The sequence below is a fragment of the Pelmatolapia mariae genome, linkage group LG17 (genome assembly GCF_036321145.2).
Source record: "Pelmatolapia mariae isolate MD_Pm_ZW linkage group LG17, Pm_UMD_F_2, whole genome shotgun sequence".
Lineage (NCBI taxonomy): Eukaryota > Metazoa > Chordata > Actinopteri > Cichliformes > Cichlidae > Pelmatolapia > Pelmatolapia mariae.
In genome coordinates this window covers 25,052,501-25,070,798 of record NC_086242.1, presented here as the reverse complement: position 1 = coordinate 25,070,798, position 18,298 = coordinate 25,052,501, and the positions used below count along the sequence as shown (strand labels likewise).

General features: G+C 37.5%; 1 protein-coding gene across 3 annotated transcripts in view; it reads right to left on the bottom strand.

Moving 5' to 3' along the window:
• Positions 1 to 416: 416 nt before the first annotated feature.
• The window catches only part of b4galt6 (UDP-Gal:betaGlcNAc beta 1,4- galactosyltransferase, polypeptide 6), a 27,733-nt gene continuing 9,851 nt past the window's right edge, over positions 417 to 18,298 (bottom strand). For all 3 annotated transcript variants that reach the window (XM_063501324.1, XM_063501326.1, XM_063501325.1), the window contains exons 3-9: positions 15,736 to 15,849; positions 15,452 to 15,576; positions 14,276 to 14,392; positions 8,768 to 8,955; positions 8,522 to 8,644; positions 6,891 to 6,992; positions 417 to 5,078 (exon numbers count right to left, since the gene is read on the bottom strand). In XM_063501324.1, coding sequence (XP_063357394.1) covers positions 4,931 to 5,078; positions 6,891 to 6,992; positions 8,522 to 8,644; positions 8,768 to 8,955; positions 14,276 to 14,392; positions 15,452 to 15,576; positions 15,736 to 15,849 — 917 coding nt within the window. In that variant the 3' untranslated portion in view covers positions 417 to 4,930. The remainder of the gene's footprint in view (positions 5,079 to 6,890; positions 6,993 to 8,521; positions 8,645 to 8,767; positions 8,956 to 14,275; positions 14,393 to 15,451; positions 15,577 to 15,735; positions 15,850 to 18,298) is intronic.

Below are 18,298 nucleotides of genomic sequence, written 5' to 3'. Positions count from 1 at the left end.
CTTTACATTGACCAAAAGAGGAGTTTCACTGGTCCGGTTCACTTAAGAATGTAATGTAAAATTAGTTTGATATCCCTGTCTTAGGGGGTTGTCTGATTATAGGTTGTCTTACAGTGTAAAGCACATTTAACTGACTCTTGTTAGGATTTGATGCTATATAAATAAAACTGAATTGAACTGATAGCTGGGACAGACCCTGTCTCATTGTTTGATTTCAAATCTACTTTCATGTTGTACAAAGTCAAACACTGACTCATTGTTAAAAACACACACACACACACATGGATCTGCATATCTAAGTCCAATTAAAGTTCATTCTTCACCAAGGCAGCCTGGAGATAAATGTCACAACAAATACATGTAATGTTATGAGGACAAGAAAGCAGATGAGACAGCTCACTTTCCAGAATATGCTGATGTGTTTATTTACTTTTTGATTGACAGAAAAAAAAAAAAGCTTTCACAAAGTAACAACATAAAACACTTAAATTGTTTTATACTGTCTGGAACTAAAGACCGCAGAGATCTGACAATATGAAGGGCTCTAGCACCTGCTAGTAAGAGGCACAACTCCAGGGAGTAGGTGCTACATTAACATTTTAACAGGTTTGGCTCATTTGTTCTTTTATAGAGATTTGTGGGCATGAAAAACGTGACGATTAGACAGTTAGGATCAAAGAGCTACAAAGAACACAGGCTACTTTGTTTAGATGAAACTGGGATGAAATATAAAATACTCAGACCAACTTGAGCATGGCAGGGAGTGATTTTGTTTTCTTTTTAAAATTTCAGTTAGTACTCTTAGTTTCATGACACAATTGGGCCATTATTTAGAAAATGTCTCTACTTTATCAACTCTGAAATAACAACCACTGTAGCTATAAACAACAGCAACTTAACACATTTTGGGTTTTTCACCATATTAACGAACTTGACGGTTTATCACCAAAATGGTGAACTTACTGGCAAACACCCAAAGAGGTATGAACGTCCCAAACTGTCAAGGTCATAAAGTCATCACATCAGGTTCTTAGTAGCCATAAAAGCAAAACCTCGTTTCTGCTTGTCTTCATGCACATGGAAACTAGTTATGGCCTACAATATTTTGTGCACAGATGTATTTTAAAACTGAGCCATACAGAATGAAGAAAATAAAATATGTTTTAAGGTGTAGCCATTGTTTTGATTAGCCTCAAAGCTTGAGGATCTTTGCACAAAATATGTAGTTGCCTTCAAACTATATTCTCTTGGAAGGATGTGAAACACAGATTGTTTATTTATTTATCATTTTTAAAGGCACCTCAGCTACAAAGGACATGGATAAAATGTCCACTGCCCTGACAGCTCAGTCTTAGTGCATCGTTGGCAAGATTTTCTTAAAAATGACCCACAGTTAGTCATGGTAGATCATTAAAGGATGACAGGACATCAAGGCAAGAGAGGACAAAGTATGCAAAACATTCCATCAAAACCTTTTGGATCTGAAACATGAAAAACATACTGCATACTCTTTTAGACTTCATATAAGTAATATGAAGGGTGAAAATCATTGATAATTCAGTAAAATAGAACATTTTTTAATATCTATGCTAAGAATGTAAAGTCATAAAGTAACATAAAAACTCAAGGCACAAATACTACAAATAGAATAACCATTGCCCAATGGTGAACACATTACCTGAACAACCTTACATACTTTTAGACTACTGATAATCATGTGATGAAAAAGTCAGTTTCACCTGATACTGAGACCCAGTGAGCTGACAATCAAGAAAACTCTCACCCACTTCTGTATATGGACCAGTTTTGGCCAGTTAAGTCACCTCCTAAAGGAGCTATATGTTAGCTGCCCTGTCAGACCATCTATCAGTTCATAATGGAAAATACTCTTATTACACAGACTGACTTAAAGCAAAAAAACATATACTATAGACTTTCAATGGATTCAGTCAGCAACCACACCTACCTATAGATCTTTAGTCTATCTGGCTGTTTGAACTACATACAGTTTCCATTTTCTTCCAGTTAGCATGCTTGTGTTAGGATTTAAGCACCACAAAAAATATCCCAGCAGAGGGGTATGAACCCTCAGGTGTACACTGATAATGGACATGGGGCAAGTTAATGTACCAGATGATCTAATCCAATCCCATGTGAAACAAGGTTTTTATTCTGAATACTGCTTCCCAAAATTTTAATATTTTACTACAAGTTGGAAATTAAGGCATTAGTACTGTCACTGGAGGATCACATTAATACAAAATATAACCAAAAACAAAACATGACAGCAGAGTCACAAGAAAGACAAGTGCATGCCTTTAGATCCTGCAGATCCTACTCTGTGATAAAGCAGAGTGTTTCTGAAACCTGAGCCTGGATGGGATTGTAGGTTCTCACTAGTCTTTCCATATCATGACCTTTCACAGCTCAAAAACATAGAACATACAGAAAATATAAAACAAAATTCTCTCCATCAGTGGGATATTTTAATTTCAGTGATCAAGATATCTTTCTATGAACTTAAAAAATATAAATATGCAAGCAATAATGCATCATCTGTTGCCAGTCATTTTGATGCATTTTAAATTTTTCTTGTTTAAGAGTTACTTCTTAGCAAAAGTACCTTAAACATCTGTTACGCAGTTTATCTGCAGATTTCAAACTTTTAACACAATATAAGCCATCTCCTTCCACTTCCAATTTTACAAAAGGCAAACTTCACCTGCTGTTGAAAACCACATAGAAAAAATAGGATGCAACGATGTATATGTTTAAAACTTCTATCGAATTGATTTTCGTTTAAATGCGTGGTCATTTAAGTGAATCTGATGCTGATGTGTTCTTGATTTTCCCTAAATAATTGTGTGCTTTTATTGCAATATTGCCTGAGGATCTAGAGATTGAAACATTCAACAATTTCCAGCCAACCAAAACACTAAAATTAGTTATACTATATGGATATGCCATTGTACAATTTTGCATTAAATCCAAGGTTTAATTTGCAAATCACTGAATTTGTCTTGTTTCTTACGTGGTACCCATTCACACAAAATCAGGCTGGACAGTTTGTGTTCATTTCTTATTCTGACTAATCGGTCTCTAGGTAGGCATGAATCGCAGTTACAGAGGTAAACATATTTGGTCACCAATGCTCTAAATTAGTGGACAATCCAAAGCAGGAACACCATTTTGGCTGACAACCAAAAACCAAATTGACACATGTATAGGAGAGTAAGAGGTTCATTCTGAAGCTGTTTAACAGGATTCAATAATCAGCAAATAAAGTCCAGGACAAACGTGGACAGAGAACTATTTAACAACATAAAATCTCCAAACATACAAATCATGGTCAAATTTAAATCCTAGAGACACAGAGAATCATAACGGTCAATATGTCACCAAAAATTCTGTGTACACATTTCTCTCATTACGCTCTCTAGTGCTTAGGTTTAGAAAAAAACCTGTTTTCACAGCATGAATACCTATGAGAAGCTCACACCAATGTTCTCTCGTTCTGGCTCTTCTCACTGCTTGGCAACTTTGGAAGAAAAAAACAAAACAAAAAAACCCAAACATTTAAAGCCACAGTCCAGACACATCATCCACACATCAAATTGCCATGCTTCATTACATGGTACAGTACAATAAAGAGGTCTATCATATCGTCCAGCACTTGGAAAAAAAAACAAAACAAACAAAAAAAAAAGCATAGAAAATCATAAAAAACAAAAACATTTGAGACAAAAAATATAGACTTATGTGAAACCATGAACCTGTACTAAGCATGTTGTGTGGACACGCTGGCCAGCCATGCTCTTTTTACAAAGTCATGGAGCGCCTTAGTCATGCTTTATCTAACTTTTATTTGTACAGTGCACATTTAAAAAATAGAAATAAAATAATTTAAATACGCAGATCTCTACCTGATGAAATTAATTTAGGTTTGAAAAAAAAAAGTGTAAAAAAAAAATTAAGGCATGCAAAAGATGATAACAAATAATGAGATGTGGATGCTTTTTGACCCAAACATCTTACATCGTTAGAACTTCCAGCTGGAAAGGAATGATTCACTCTTCTTAAATACTCAAATCAAGGGTAGCTGCCAAAATAAAATTCATATCCACTGGAATATCACTGTATTTGCTCAAGCATTCAAAGACTATTTACATATCTGTGTTCTGTGATCATTAAGAGGCTGATATTTACATACATGTTCATGCAGATTCAGCAGCAGTGCAGGAGAAAAAACAAGACAAAAGAGAAATACTAAACATCCTGAAACAGAAAATAAATACAATTTATCAAAATAAGAAAAAAAAATGTACATCATACATATATATGTATATAAATGTTAACAGTGTCTCCCTCTTTTAAAAAGATTACTGTTATAACAAAATGATATGTATAAAACAAATGAAATAAAAATTCAGAAAAAAAAAAGTTTATTGGCTTGTAAGGTGATGGTTTTATACATCAGACGTGAAGCAGTGCAGAGCCGAGAGCAGGGAGCTGTGGTTTTGCCACATTAAGGCTTTGCAGTAAACATTAGAGTTGAGATAACTGCTGCTCAAGATTAATGTCGACTTGTAGTTAAGCTGGTACAAACAAAATGACATGCAGCAACAAACCCATCAATTCACACTCAGCACACCCACACATTTTTCAACTGACACACAGAATGAATAGTTCATCTTTAGAAACTAGCCACTGCCTTTGAAACACAAAAAAACTTTTTTTATTTGGATTGGATTTTTTCCACAGCAAGATTTCTTGGCAGCATTATATGGCGCTTCTCTTTATCCCTCAGAGCCTGTGCCACCTCCTCTTCTCCACAGCTTTACCTCTGAACTGCTGAAGATAACACCAGGAGGTCAGACTGGAAGAGAACAGGGTGAGCTCAGGGAGTGCAGGAAGATGTGGCTGGGTCAGTTCAGTACTCTGTGATAGGGGCAAGCTCAGGGTAAAGGTCCACAGAGATGTTCTTGTAGAGACTACTAAGCGAGATGTGTGGACTGTAACGCAAGTTGTTGAGACCATCCAAGTGTTGCCGCTCTTTGGAATATCTTAGGAGTTTATACCTACAAACAAAAAAGTGACACAGTATCAGTACACGTTACCTGCTCTACTCCTATTTGGGCATTTACGAGATTGAAGCATCAGGTTATTAGACCCAAAGTGTCTAAACTGGTCCAACATTAAGGTAACAATTATCTAAATATAGTCAGGTCCGGAAGTACTTGCCCAGTACTTTTGTAATTCTGCCTCTCTACACCACCCCCAATGGACTGCATATCAAACAGGTGCTGCTAATCAAATATACTTGCGTAACTGATCATCAGCAAATGTGAACACATTCTCAAAAGCAGATGTTTAGTCAATTTGCTGGTCTGGAGCACTCAGGTGTGTGTTAGCACAATGCCAACTTTCCGAGGACAACCTAGCAAATTTACACCAAATGTACCCCAGCCTGTGCAATGCTCACAGAAATAAAATAAAAATAAAAATAAAAAAACCCAAGAGATGCATCTTGGACTCCACAGGTCCCAGTTAGCACTGTTAAATACCAGAGTTCATAACAGTACAATTACACAAAGACTAAACAGGTATGGCTTGTCTGGAAGGGTTGCCAGGAGAAAGCCCCTTCTCTCTCTAAAAAAAACAAAAACAAAACATGGCTCAGTTTTGCAAAGTTAGATATAAACATACCATACAGGTAAGACCAAAAGAGAAGATGCTTGGCTATAATTCACAAGGCCAAATTTGGTGAAAACAGCATATTAACAAAAACACACTATCAAGTACAGACTTGGAGGATTGAGGACTTGGACTTGTGAGTCAACCATGAACTCCTCTGTATAGCAAAGTATTCTAGAGTCAAACATGGGGCTCTCTCCCTCTGACTACTAAATATAGAACAGAATGACTGAAAATGAAAGAAAGGAATCACGGTATTGCAACAGCCCAATCAAAGTCCAGATCTAAACTTGACCGAACCTCAACAACGTCAGATACAGAGGGCCAAAGTTCTACAATAATTAGAGAAACTGATCATACTGAAAATGATTACTGGTTGCAGGCCTTTACGGCAAACAGCTTCAGTTGTCGACTATTTGAACTGTGTCGTTTTATTTTCAGTCACTGAAAATCATAAACTCTGTTGGATTGAGATCAGGTGACTTACTTGATCATTAAAGAATATCCCATTCCTTTGCCCTAAGAAACTCTTGGATTCCTTGTAGTAGACTTTTGGTCATTATCCATTTGTACTGTGAAGCACCATTTGTTACATTTTGCAGTATTTAGCTTAATCAGAGCAGGGAGTATAGCCCTGTATACCTTCAGAATTCATCCTGCTACTTCCATCAGCAATTGCATTATTTAAAAAAAAAGGCACATGGTTCCACATTCCCAGGCCATAACATTTCCGCCATGTGACACTGGTGTGAAGTTCAGATGGTGTGCAGATCAGCGTAAAGGCAGATACAGTAGATGCACTCTAAGATCTCAACACCATTACCAATGGTGTGACTTAAGAAGGTCTGAAGTTAATACAAACACCTCTTGTAGCAACTTTCAATTGTGCATACAGTTTCCTCTCATAAACAGACCCATAGACAAGCGAACACATCAGGGTACAAAGATACAGACTGGTGGAAACCATAATCCAATTCAATTCCTGGATGGCCTGCTCTGCTCTTTTTTCTAAATTATGTTTGTGTACAACATATTTGTATGCACTATCTAGAGGATGTTAGATCTGCTGCAGTTAGAATCAAAACAAAATAAACTCAAATTAAAATTAAAGGTTTAATGCTTTTTAAAAAGATATTATTCATTAGAGTTAGGACATTTTGTAAATGTATTTTTTAATATGAAAAAAGAAACTTTACCTCCCAAGAAACTGCACCTCTCCTCTGTGATGGTGAGGAATTGATTTATACTTGCCAATCTCCCCCTCTGGTCGTGTCACATTCAGATCGGCATACTGAACCCTGCAAGGTAATCAAGCTGCATCACTATTTACAGAATTAAAACCAATATTAGTGTATACATAACATCAATAATAATTATGGGCTTTTAATTATTCCTTCAAACTAGTCTTTTTGAAGGTTGCAATGACTGTAAAGCATACATTTGAAAAAAGAATTGGGTGCACAAGTATGAATTTACATTGGACTTTTTAAGCACAGGAATGAAAAATATGTTTTTCTGTTTTCTATTTTGTGCATGTAAAATGTATAACATTCAGAACTTATGTCAACGACGTTGCTAAATTGTGTGAACAAATGTTTTTCAGTACATCACTGCAGGAGGGGCTTGTCAGTCGGAAGGTTGGTGGTTCAATCCCTGGTATAGAAACAGCCACTCAAAATAGCCGGTTTCAGCCAGATGTCAGTCGGCTGTCTGTTAACTGACAGACAACTTTCAGCTAGCAGTCAGCGGTTGGGAGTCTCCCCCTCCGTCCTTTAGGGTGTATCTACTTTCCACTATAAACAAGCCCCTTTAACTTAATTGGAGAGTGTCACCAAGAGATTTCTTCCAAAAAACCCCGACTTGGATAGTTAGCTGCAGATGATTTTTTCAGTATTACTGTAGGGTCTTTGCCTCATAATTAGGGCTGTGAGTGTTAACGTATTAATGCCATCATCACGATTAACTAATAACGATTAATTTTAACGCAATCAACCCATCTGGAGCACAGAATGGACAAACTGCCCGAAATGCATTGACAGAGACTTTTCAGGGATTTTGAGTCATTCTGCGCTCCAGATGGGTTAACTACGTTTAAAAAAATGTAATCGCGTTAATCGTTAATGCTGACAGCCCTACTTATAATAGAAAGCACATTGCGGCCACTGTTTTGAGTCCATATAAATAAAATTGAATTGAATTTCACATTCTTTTGACAGCTTTCATTGTAAAAACTTAGAAGTTACGTTTTAAAAATGTAAAATAAACTTAACAGCCAGTTTGACCATTCAGACACTTTACACTGCAAATCACCAAAACTATTTCCAGTAAACAGCTTTTCCTTGTGTTCCATTTCAATTGAATCTAATAAACAGATACAATTTCAAAGAAAATTAAATACAGAAAAATAATATTCTTGCACAGAAGCTTCCTCATAGATCCCAAACCAGATGTGGAGGTTATTTTTGAGACTACTGCCTATTGTTTGCTGGGCTGTTACTTCTTCAGACTTCTGTTTCAATTATGAGTTTCCTTTTTTCTGTTAGGTTGCAATTTAATATTTTATTTTTTAGATTTCTTCAGACTCTTATATTGTGCAAAAGTCTTGAATGACCCCAGATTTCTCTATATTTTGCTTAATAGAGGCCAGAACTTCACCTAGTATTTTTAGGTGCTGTCCAGGCTTTATGAAGGCATTTCAAAGTCATTTTTTGGACAGTGGCTACTTGTCCAAGATTTTTAGTAGATCACACATTGCAAACTCAGCAGTTTATCTAGCAGCTTCCTCGGTAGCTGGTAAAGTAAGAACACAACGTAGTTGGTAACTCACCTGTTCCATAAGTCATCATCCTCTCCACCCCAACCCCAAAATGCATTGGGAAAACCATTAATCTTCCAGAACTGATCCACAGTGAGCCCACTCACACCACCAAAGAACTCACTATATGGAAGTCTGAAAACAACAAAAGAACACATGTTTAATAAAAATCTGAAACTTTCTAGTTGGTTAATAATTCTAGGTCTGTTGCAATTAAATTATTATCCTACCAGTCTGGTAAATTTTCCACACACTCACATGTACATGTATTTGTCCAGCTTGGCAGCAAAGTGGCGTGGCATCTGACCACAACCATAGTAGTTTCTGTCATTTTCAGGGATATGGTCAACATCATGGAAAATCAAGCAGTCCCAGTCCAAGTCCTTCATAGCTTCCATGAATCCCACATTAAATAACATGGCTCTGTTGAATGGCTGGCTTCCACTCTAAAAAGTACACATTTCTGGTGAGCATGGTGCAGTTTTTTGTTTTTTTTGCCAATAACAACAATTCAGTATAGTAAACTACATTAGCACTTATGTAAAGCAAGCACACTGAATTGCAAATGAGATCTGAAACAATGCAATTAGCAAATTGCATAGCTCACAGTAAAACAATAACTTTAACATGTGAACTAGGCAAAAAACACTATCAGTCCTAACTATATGTAACTTTTGCACTACATCAGACAAGTTATTGCAGACAGTACATTTGGTTTTGTAACAGATATAAACGTAACAACTGATTATTTTCATCTCACTTGTACTCAAACTACTGTGAGGATGGATGCATGGATTTTAGCAGTATTTATAATAGTTTTGGGGAGGGGGGGTCTCCCATGGCAAATTGCTCCTGGGTCAGGGACCACACAAAGAGCAGTTCATGAGAAGAAGTAGTAGTATAGCTGGTATTGATGAGGAAAAAAAGCAAAGAAGATGTTTGGTGTATCCTCCGGAGCAAAAAGGTGCTCTCCAATGCATCCATGGGAGCACTTAGGTAATGCTTAATTCTTAGATAGAACAGAGAGCAATCTACAGTAAGCCTCCAGACATTGTATTGAAAAATGCAGATGAACGGTTAACAGCTTGCCATCCTGTTTCACATGGAAGCAAACAGGGGTAACTCTAAATGGAAGCATGGGTGTACTAGACCATATTTATTTCACAAGCTTTCCCAACATTTTTTAGATTGAAAGTGATATAATATAAAAATACTGTGTTAATTAAATTGCATTAATATTTAAAACTATAAAAATAAAACTTTCTTCACAGACCAACAAAAATGCACATGGGCCAGTAAAACTTTGAGACACTGCCCAGAGGGTTTTTAGGCTGGACACTAAATTATTATTAATATTAATTAACATCTATACCATCGTAATGTCTTGCACAAAAACTTCAGAATACTGATATGCTCACTTTTCTTCACTGCAGCCACAACACACACCTTTAAATGCTTACAGACACAAAGTGACTCATTCACTAGCACACTTAAACAAATCTACCAGGAGATAAAACACTGTCAGAACACTTTTTGCCTTCTATTGAAGTAAGTAAGCCTTCCAAGAAGACAGAGTAAAGGTACATTTTTTATGCCTTAGTTTAGATTGCATACATATCTAAACGACTTCACCACTCAGGAGGATCGTAAAGAAGACCTGGACAGTTTGCAGCAATTTATTGACGAGTGTTTCGAGTGCATTGTTATGGGAAAACCAGGTAACAAGGCACCGACTCTCTCCAGCAGCAAAGGAACAGCGTCCTCGAATTGAAGCCCCCCTGAAGACTCACCAGAACCAGCTTCTCCACCAAATGGCGACATGGTGGACATTTTGGTGTCCATAGACAAAAAAAACCCCAAAAAAAAAAAACCATCCAACTTTGACGCACGCTTGGCATTCCTGGAAATCCTGCATAAAGATTTTTAGATGCTGCACGAGTCCGTGGAGTTCTGCTAGCAGCAGCTTTATCACTACCAAAACAACACGGCATGGCTGTATTGAGTCAGCTGATCTGTATTGAGTCAGCTGATCTGTATCTACACATACGTCTCTTTCTACTTTCACACTAATAGACATGTCTATAGGACAATTACTAGGGGTGAGTTTTTACCAGAAACACCAGAATCTCAGCTTAAAGCTCACAAAACTATTTCGACAACCACTAAACAGCAAAAGATTAAAGAGCAGGTAAACAGATTCTGCAAACAGATGTAAAAACAACTGTCGGGTCACGTACGCGGACACGTCATCGGTGCTGAAAGCAGACAGCTCACACATTCTGAAGCTGCAGGTTTCATCACTGTGACCAAAATTCACAGTGATGAAACCAGCAGCATTAGAAGATCAAAACTACGCTTTACATTTGAAAAACATTGTCATGAATTTTGTCTTAGCTTCGCTGTTTTGCTTCCACCACAATAAAAAAAAAAGAAAAAAAAAAAATCACACTTCCTGCACATCTCTCTCTCTCTCTCAGTTTACCATAAAAGAAATCTCTATTTTTTGCATTATTCACTTGTTTATTACGCACCAGTCTACCGTTGTGTACAGTTTTATGTACAGTGCTGTTGGCCAATGTTTTTTTTTGGCCGACAGCACTGTGTGTTCTTTTACATAATTTGTGTTCTTTTACACATTATACAGGACAAAGGCTGTTCCAAATGGGCATCACACCTTCAAAAATCTGCACCTATTGCAAAGATAAATCTGCTGAGAACTATATCCATGCTATATGGTCCTGCACACCTGCCCAGAGGTTCTGGCAGAAGATATGTGAAGACGTATCCAAATGGTTTAGTTGGTGTATCCCAACCTCACACAAACTGTGAATCTAGGTCAGTGTTTCCCAAACACATAGGTGTGCCGTGAGAAATGATCAGGTGTGCCGTGGAAGATTATCTGGTTCCCCCTGATTACCTGATTAGTACTCTAAGCAATCGGCATGAGTAACGGGCAGAACAATTAAATTCTCTTCCACTAGAGGGCAGTACACCCACCTGCTCTAATTAAATGATTCGCCAACTGTCAGTAAAACAAAAGAAGACGAAGAAGAAATTGCTTAATAGTCATGCTGTGAGACGATGCAGCGCATAATAGCAATAGATAAATATTTGCAAAGAAACAGTAGTCAATTTAAACTGGGTCATGGAGAAAATTCCGGCCCAGATGAAGGCCCTAGCACAACTAGTGGTCAGAAGAAAGCAAAAATAGTATACTGGGGACAAACCGAGCCAATTCAGCGATACCTGGTGCGCAGGGAAACATTATCAATATGCTTTTTGCCACGTTTTGGTTTGGTCGTGTGTCATGTGATTTTTCTAATGTGAAATATGTGCCTTGGCTCCAAAAGGTTGGGAAACACTGATCTATGTGACATGCTCCCTTACTTTCAGTTTTAGCGAACTATAGGCCAAGCTGCCTTTACTTTCCAAGGTTTTAGAGAAAATTGTTTTTCGTCAACTGAAAGATTTTCTAGATGATAATGGCATCTTTGAGGTTTTTCAGTCAGGTTTTAAAACCCTTCATAGCAAAGAATCTGCATTATTAAGGGTTTTTAATGACATCCTTCTTGCATGTGATTCTGGTAACCATGTTGTCCTTGTCTTGCTTGGCCTAACTGCTGCTTTTGACACTGCAGACCACAATATTCTAATTTCTCGATTAAGTGATGTAGTAGGTATTGGTGGCACTGCACTCAATTGGTTTAAGTCTTATTTGTCAGATCGAACTTTCTCTGTCAGCCTTCCCGGTTCCAAATCATCTTCTGCTCCTCTGTCATGTGGCGTCCCACAGGGCTCCATTTTAGGGCCACTACTGTTTTTACTGTATTTATTGCCTCTGGGTTCTATCCTTAGAAGGCATGGGATCGCATTTCATCGTTATGCCGATGACTGCCAAATTTATTTTCCACTGGACCCAGATTTGGGACCTCTGGAAGTTTATTTTTAACCTGTTATTACTGATCTTGGTTTTAAGTTGGACAGTGATTTTAAATTGGACAACCAAATCAGAGCAGTGGTGAAGTCCAGTTTTTATCATTTAAGGCGACTGACAAGAGCAAAATCTTTTCTTTCGAGGCAGCACCTTGAAATAGTGATCCATGCTTTTATTTCCTCCCGCCTGGACTACTGTAACGCACTTTATGTGGGGGTCAGTCAGTTGTTGCTCTCATGTCTGCAGCTGATTCAAAATGCTGCTGCACGACTCCTAACAGGAACTCGTAAAAGAGAGCATATAACCCCTGTCCTGGCCTCACTGCACCGGGTGCCTGTGTCTTTTAGAGTTCATTTTAAAATTGTTATGTTTGTTTTTAAAATGCTTTCACAGGCTTGCCCCGCCTTACCTCTCTGAGCTTCTTCATCCCCACACACCCTGTCGGTCTCTCAGGTCAGCTGACCAGCTGCTCCTGGAGATACCGAGATCCAGGAGGAAGCTCAGAGGGGACAGAGCCTTCTCTATCGTGGCTCCAAAATTATGGAATAATTTGCCCTTGCACGTTAGAGAGGCCCCTTCACTGTCCACTTTTAAATCACGTCTTAAAACCCACTTTTATTCTTTGGCTTTTAACCTCAGTGAGACTTAGTTTTCCGTTGAATTTTAATTAGTTATTTAATTAATTATTTTATTTTTTCTTTCTTTTATTTGTCTTTTATTTATATCTTATGTAATTTTATTTTATGGTTCCAATGTACAGCACTTTGTGTCAGCTGTGGTTGTTTTAAAGTGCTTTATAAATAAAGGTGATTGATTGATTGATTTCTTATGCATTGCTAAGAAAACTATCATTATGAACTGGATATATTAAAAAAAAGTATTAATCAATATAGAAATGTACTTCTAGATCACATCAGTCTGGAGAGAGCATCTGCTTCCTCCAAAAAACAAACAAACAAACAAACAAACAAAACTGAATGAATTTGTTTCTCTCTGATCAATCCCATTACTTTGTGGGGGTGGTCGGCTGTAGTATTTCCCTGTATGTCTTGCACATGGATGAAGGTGAGTATTGGGCAGTTCTTGTGCGCCTGGAGCCCTGGGACCCTGTTTCCACCAGGGTGGCCGGCCTCTAGTGTAGTCGGCTGCCCGTGACCTCTGGTTGTCTGGGACTCCCACCCTTTGGCTGCGGGCACCCGTCCTACTCCTGCTCAGATGCATGCGCGCAGATATCACCGAGATGCATGGCCTTAGGTTTTAGGTACTCTTGGAGCTGCGGATCGCCCGGTTGTCCTTGATCTGTATCCATTTACCCCCTGCCCCCTCTACTTTTCCCCCCTCCCTGCTCTGCCTTAGACAGACAGAACAGGATTTTGAAAAGGAAGGAAAAATCTATTGCATATATTTATTATTATATTTGACTTAGACCTTTGACTGTACTTTATTTATATATTTTTGCATTTAAGAAAATGTTTTCTTTAAAAAAATGATATGGAACAATCAAGGAGTTTTCTTTTTCTGGCAGATGTATGCAGTTAAACATTGCAATTTCTAAAATGGAAACTACTTTAGAAAACATTTAACCCAACAAAGTTTAACCCAACCAGGAAAGTTCACTTTGAAAGACTTTTGAATATTTATTGTTGCTATTTCGATTACTACAATCAAAAGTTGCAGTCCTAGTATCAAGAATGTCATGTGGTAATGGTTCATCCCTACAATTGGTTTTCATTGGGAGCTATTCCTTGGAAAATGCTGAGCTCAGAAGAATCACATTCAGTTGAATAATAACCGTATACCCTTCAGTGCAATTAACAGACAACTCACTGTACCTGCTCAATGACGTAGAAGCCAAAATGCAGTCGCTGTCTCTGAAGCATGGGGATAAGGTGTTGGAAAAGGATGGGAAGATGTTCATGGCGATTTCTAAATGGAATAAGGATGGCCACCTATAGATATCAGAATAAGAATCAGCACAACAATGTGCAGTTATTAACTGAAGTTAGTAGCCCAACAAATATTCTCTAATAATTTCTCACTACTCATTTCCTCTTTCACCCCACCAAGTTTGTGGCAGATGCCTGCCCACCTTGAGTTTGGATCTTTCAGAGTTTTCCTTCTGTTAAAAGGGAGTTTTTATTGCCTGTTATCAACAAATGCTTTCTTGTAGGAAAATCATTAGGATTATATCTATAGTAGAATAAGGTATTAGCATGCATAACATGGATCTTGATACCATCCTTACTTTTATTCTCTGTGAGAGTAAAATATTTCTTTGGTTATGTGACATGAACAACCACAAGAGTATTTACTAATAGTAACATACAAAGCAGGAAATGAATAACAATCTCATGTGCCATGTAAAGAACATGCAGGATTTTGCACAGTTTGAACAAAAATTTATTTTACTGTCACTGATTTATGCTGTTCATCGACTGTTTGAATGTTTTATTCCTTAATCTAATTCAATTCAATTTAATTCAATTCAATTTAATATAACTTAATTTAATAGGAAAACACTGTCAATAGAGTCAAATAAGGCATCATAGACACTTCACTTGCTTACTGTTGTATATAGCCCACTTTAAGCCAAGAAAACTATGTGGACAAATTTGGAAATGGAAGAATTGGTGATGATTTTGGCTAAATATACCACCACAACTGAGGTGAATCAAAAAATTATCCAAAGCCAAAAGAAAAGCAGACTTCCGGCTTCCAGCTTCCAGTCAAGACACTAAATTTATTTTTGAAAATTACATTTTAATATGCCACATAAGCACAATCAAAAGGTTTGTTTTTTGTGACACATGCTGGACTCACTTATTGGTCATTAATGCCTTTCTTCCCGAATTACTCGATTAATCAATGAAATAGTCGATAGATTATTTGATTACTACAATCATCTATAGCTGCAGTTCCTCCAGAAGCCATACCAGCCAATACAAATGTTTTAGTATGTTTCATCATTAGTCTTTACAATATACAATTACCAGACTTGTAAAACCCACCTTCCAGCGAGGTCTACAGTCCTTTGGTTTCCACTGGCCTCCAAACTCGACGCCAAAAAACTTGGAGAACTTCATTTCTATCACCTCCATAGGGACCTCTGTCATATTTACTTCCATAAGGCCCTCTGAGGAGATTATTTTTAAGCGGGAGGTTATTCCACAAATATACTTGGAATGAAAAACTAAAAAAAAAAAAAAAACTACAACAAAATATTTTTTCCCCTTTCCCCCCAAAATCTTACTGAGCCACTTTAACACTTATCTTCTGATATCAATGTACTCACTCATAGAAGGTAATCGTTCTGGGCAAGGGAGGTTCTGAGCGTAGGTAAAGTTCTCAGGGAGGTAAGTAGTTGGTTGGGCCAGGTATTCACTGGAGTTAGTGCCATCAGGATAATCTGTAGTATAAACAACCAAAATAAGGTACAACTTTATCCCAGCTACATAGTAATATGGCCCCCGAAGCAAATGCTAAATGCGTCAGAGTGGTACCCTTTCACTGGCTCATTGATATACTTAATGTTCCAGTGAAGAAGTAAAAGCACTACTATGAACAACAATGACTGAGGCAATAGCAACCGGTTGCTGTTGTACAATTGTTATCCAGTACTACAAGTTTACTACCTCTTTTGTACTAAATGTGATTAGTGTTGCTTGTGTGACTCAATGAAACAGAGCAATACAACAGAATAGTTCGGCATCTTTCCTAGTCTTACTGGCGATTTTGCTACCGAGCTTTACACTACAGGCCGCAGTCACCTTGTTCTACACATAATCTGGTATAACTCTCAAACGCACACAGTAAAGCAGATAACTCATAAGTTGTAGAGAAAATGGCATATCACAAATTTAGAAGATCATCATTTAGCCTGGAGAAATACTTTTGCTCCTTTATAAGGAAGCCCTCTTTAAAGCTCGAACATTATACTATTCATCATTGATTGAAGAAAATAAGAACAATCCTAAGTTTCTCTTCAGCACTGTAGCCAGGCTGACAAAAAGTCAGAGCGCTATTGAGCCAACCATCCCTTTAACATTAACTAGTAATGACTTCATGAACTTCTTCACAAATAAACTTCCAACCATTAAAGAAAAAAAATACTCATAATCACTTCACAGATGTAACATTATCTTACAGCTACTTCCAGTACCACTGATATTTATTTACTCTTTTTCTCCAGTTGATCTTTCTGACTTTGGAGGAAGTAATTACTTCCTCCAAACCATCAACGTGTCTTTTAGACCCCATTCCTACAAGACTGCTCATATAAGTCCAACCATTAATTAATGCTTCAATCTCTATTAATCGTCTATGTATCACAGGCCTTCAAGCTGGCAGTAGTTAAACCATTACTTAAACCATCTCTTGACCCAGCAGTCTTAGCTAATTATAGGCCAATCTCCAACCTTCCTTTCATTTCAAAAATCCTTGAAAGAGTAGTTGTCAAACAGCTAACAGATGATCTGCAGAGGAATGAGTTATTTGAAGAGTTTCAGAGCTGATCACAGCACAGAAACAGCTTTAGTGAAGGTTACAAATTATCTTCTTATGGATTCTGACAGTGGACTCCTCTCTGTGCTTGTTCTGCTAGACCTCAGTGCAGCGTTTGATACTGTTGACCATAATATTCTATTAGAGCAATTAGAGCATGCTGTAGGTATTACAGGTACTTTGTTATGGAGTTTCACAGGGTTCAGTTCTAGGACAAATTCTGTTTACATTATACATGCTTCCATTAGGCAGTATCATCAGAAGGCATAGCATACATTTTCACTACTTTCACTACTATGCAGATGACACCCAACTTTAACCATCCATTAAGCCAGATAACACACATCTATTAGTTTAACTGCAGGAATGTCTTAAAGACATAAAGACCTGGATGACCTCTAATGTTCTGCTTCTTAATTCAGATAAAACTGAGGTTAGAAAGTCATCATCAAAGATGATAACCCAAGCAAACCAATCACTGCTGCTGCTCTAGACCCACAATTATCTGGACCCACAAATAAAATAAAATCTTTTGCCCTGCATTCAATGGAAGGGAATATGAAAAACAAGATTGATGAAGCTACAATCTACAATCAGGTGATAGGAGAGCTGATGAGCTCTTGAATCACTCTTGAATGGATGTGATTCAACAAAAAGCTAGAACAATTAACAGGATTCACACAATCAGTTGATAATTAATGAAGTATGATTTTTTTTAATTGAAGTATTAGTGGTGCATATTAATGAACATTTAAAATCAAATTTAACATGTCGTATTTAGCCATCAGGTTAATTTTCATCTGTTGTACCATGGCACGTGCCATTCATGTTTCATGGGTGATTACTTTAGTTTGCTGTGGGAAGAGACAATAAGGTCATTTTAACAGGTGGGCAGACTTGAAAAGGTGAGATAAAGTATACACTGGAGCCTAGAATAGGACTAATCGACTAATCAAAAAAAAAAAAAAAAATCAACAAGATTACTTTGAAACCAAAATAATTTTTAGTTGCAGGCGTGGCTGTAGCTCAGGAGAGCAGGCCATCTACAAATCAGAAGCTTGGTTTTGATCCCCGATTGCTCCAATATCCGTGGCGAAGATATCAACCCCAACTTTCTCTCCGATACATCCATTGTGTATATGTATTGTGGGTGTTGGCACTCTCCGCAGTAGAGTATCACTTCCTTTTCCTGTTACAATACACAGTGGTGTAACTGGAACAGCTGTGTAGCCAATTTCCTTAAAGATGTATGGATAATATTTTATTTCATCTCTGTTGATTCACCAGCTAATTATATATTCACAGAATTCACTCACTGTTTCTTTAGGGATTCATTAGCTTAGCTTAACTGGTAG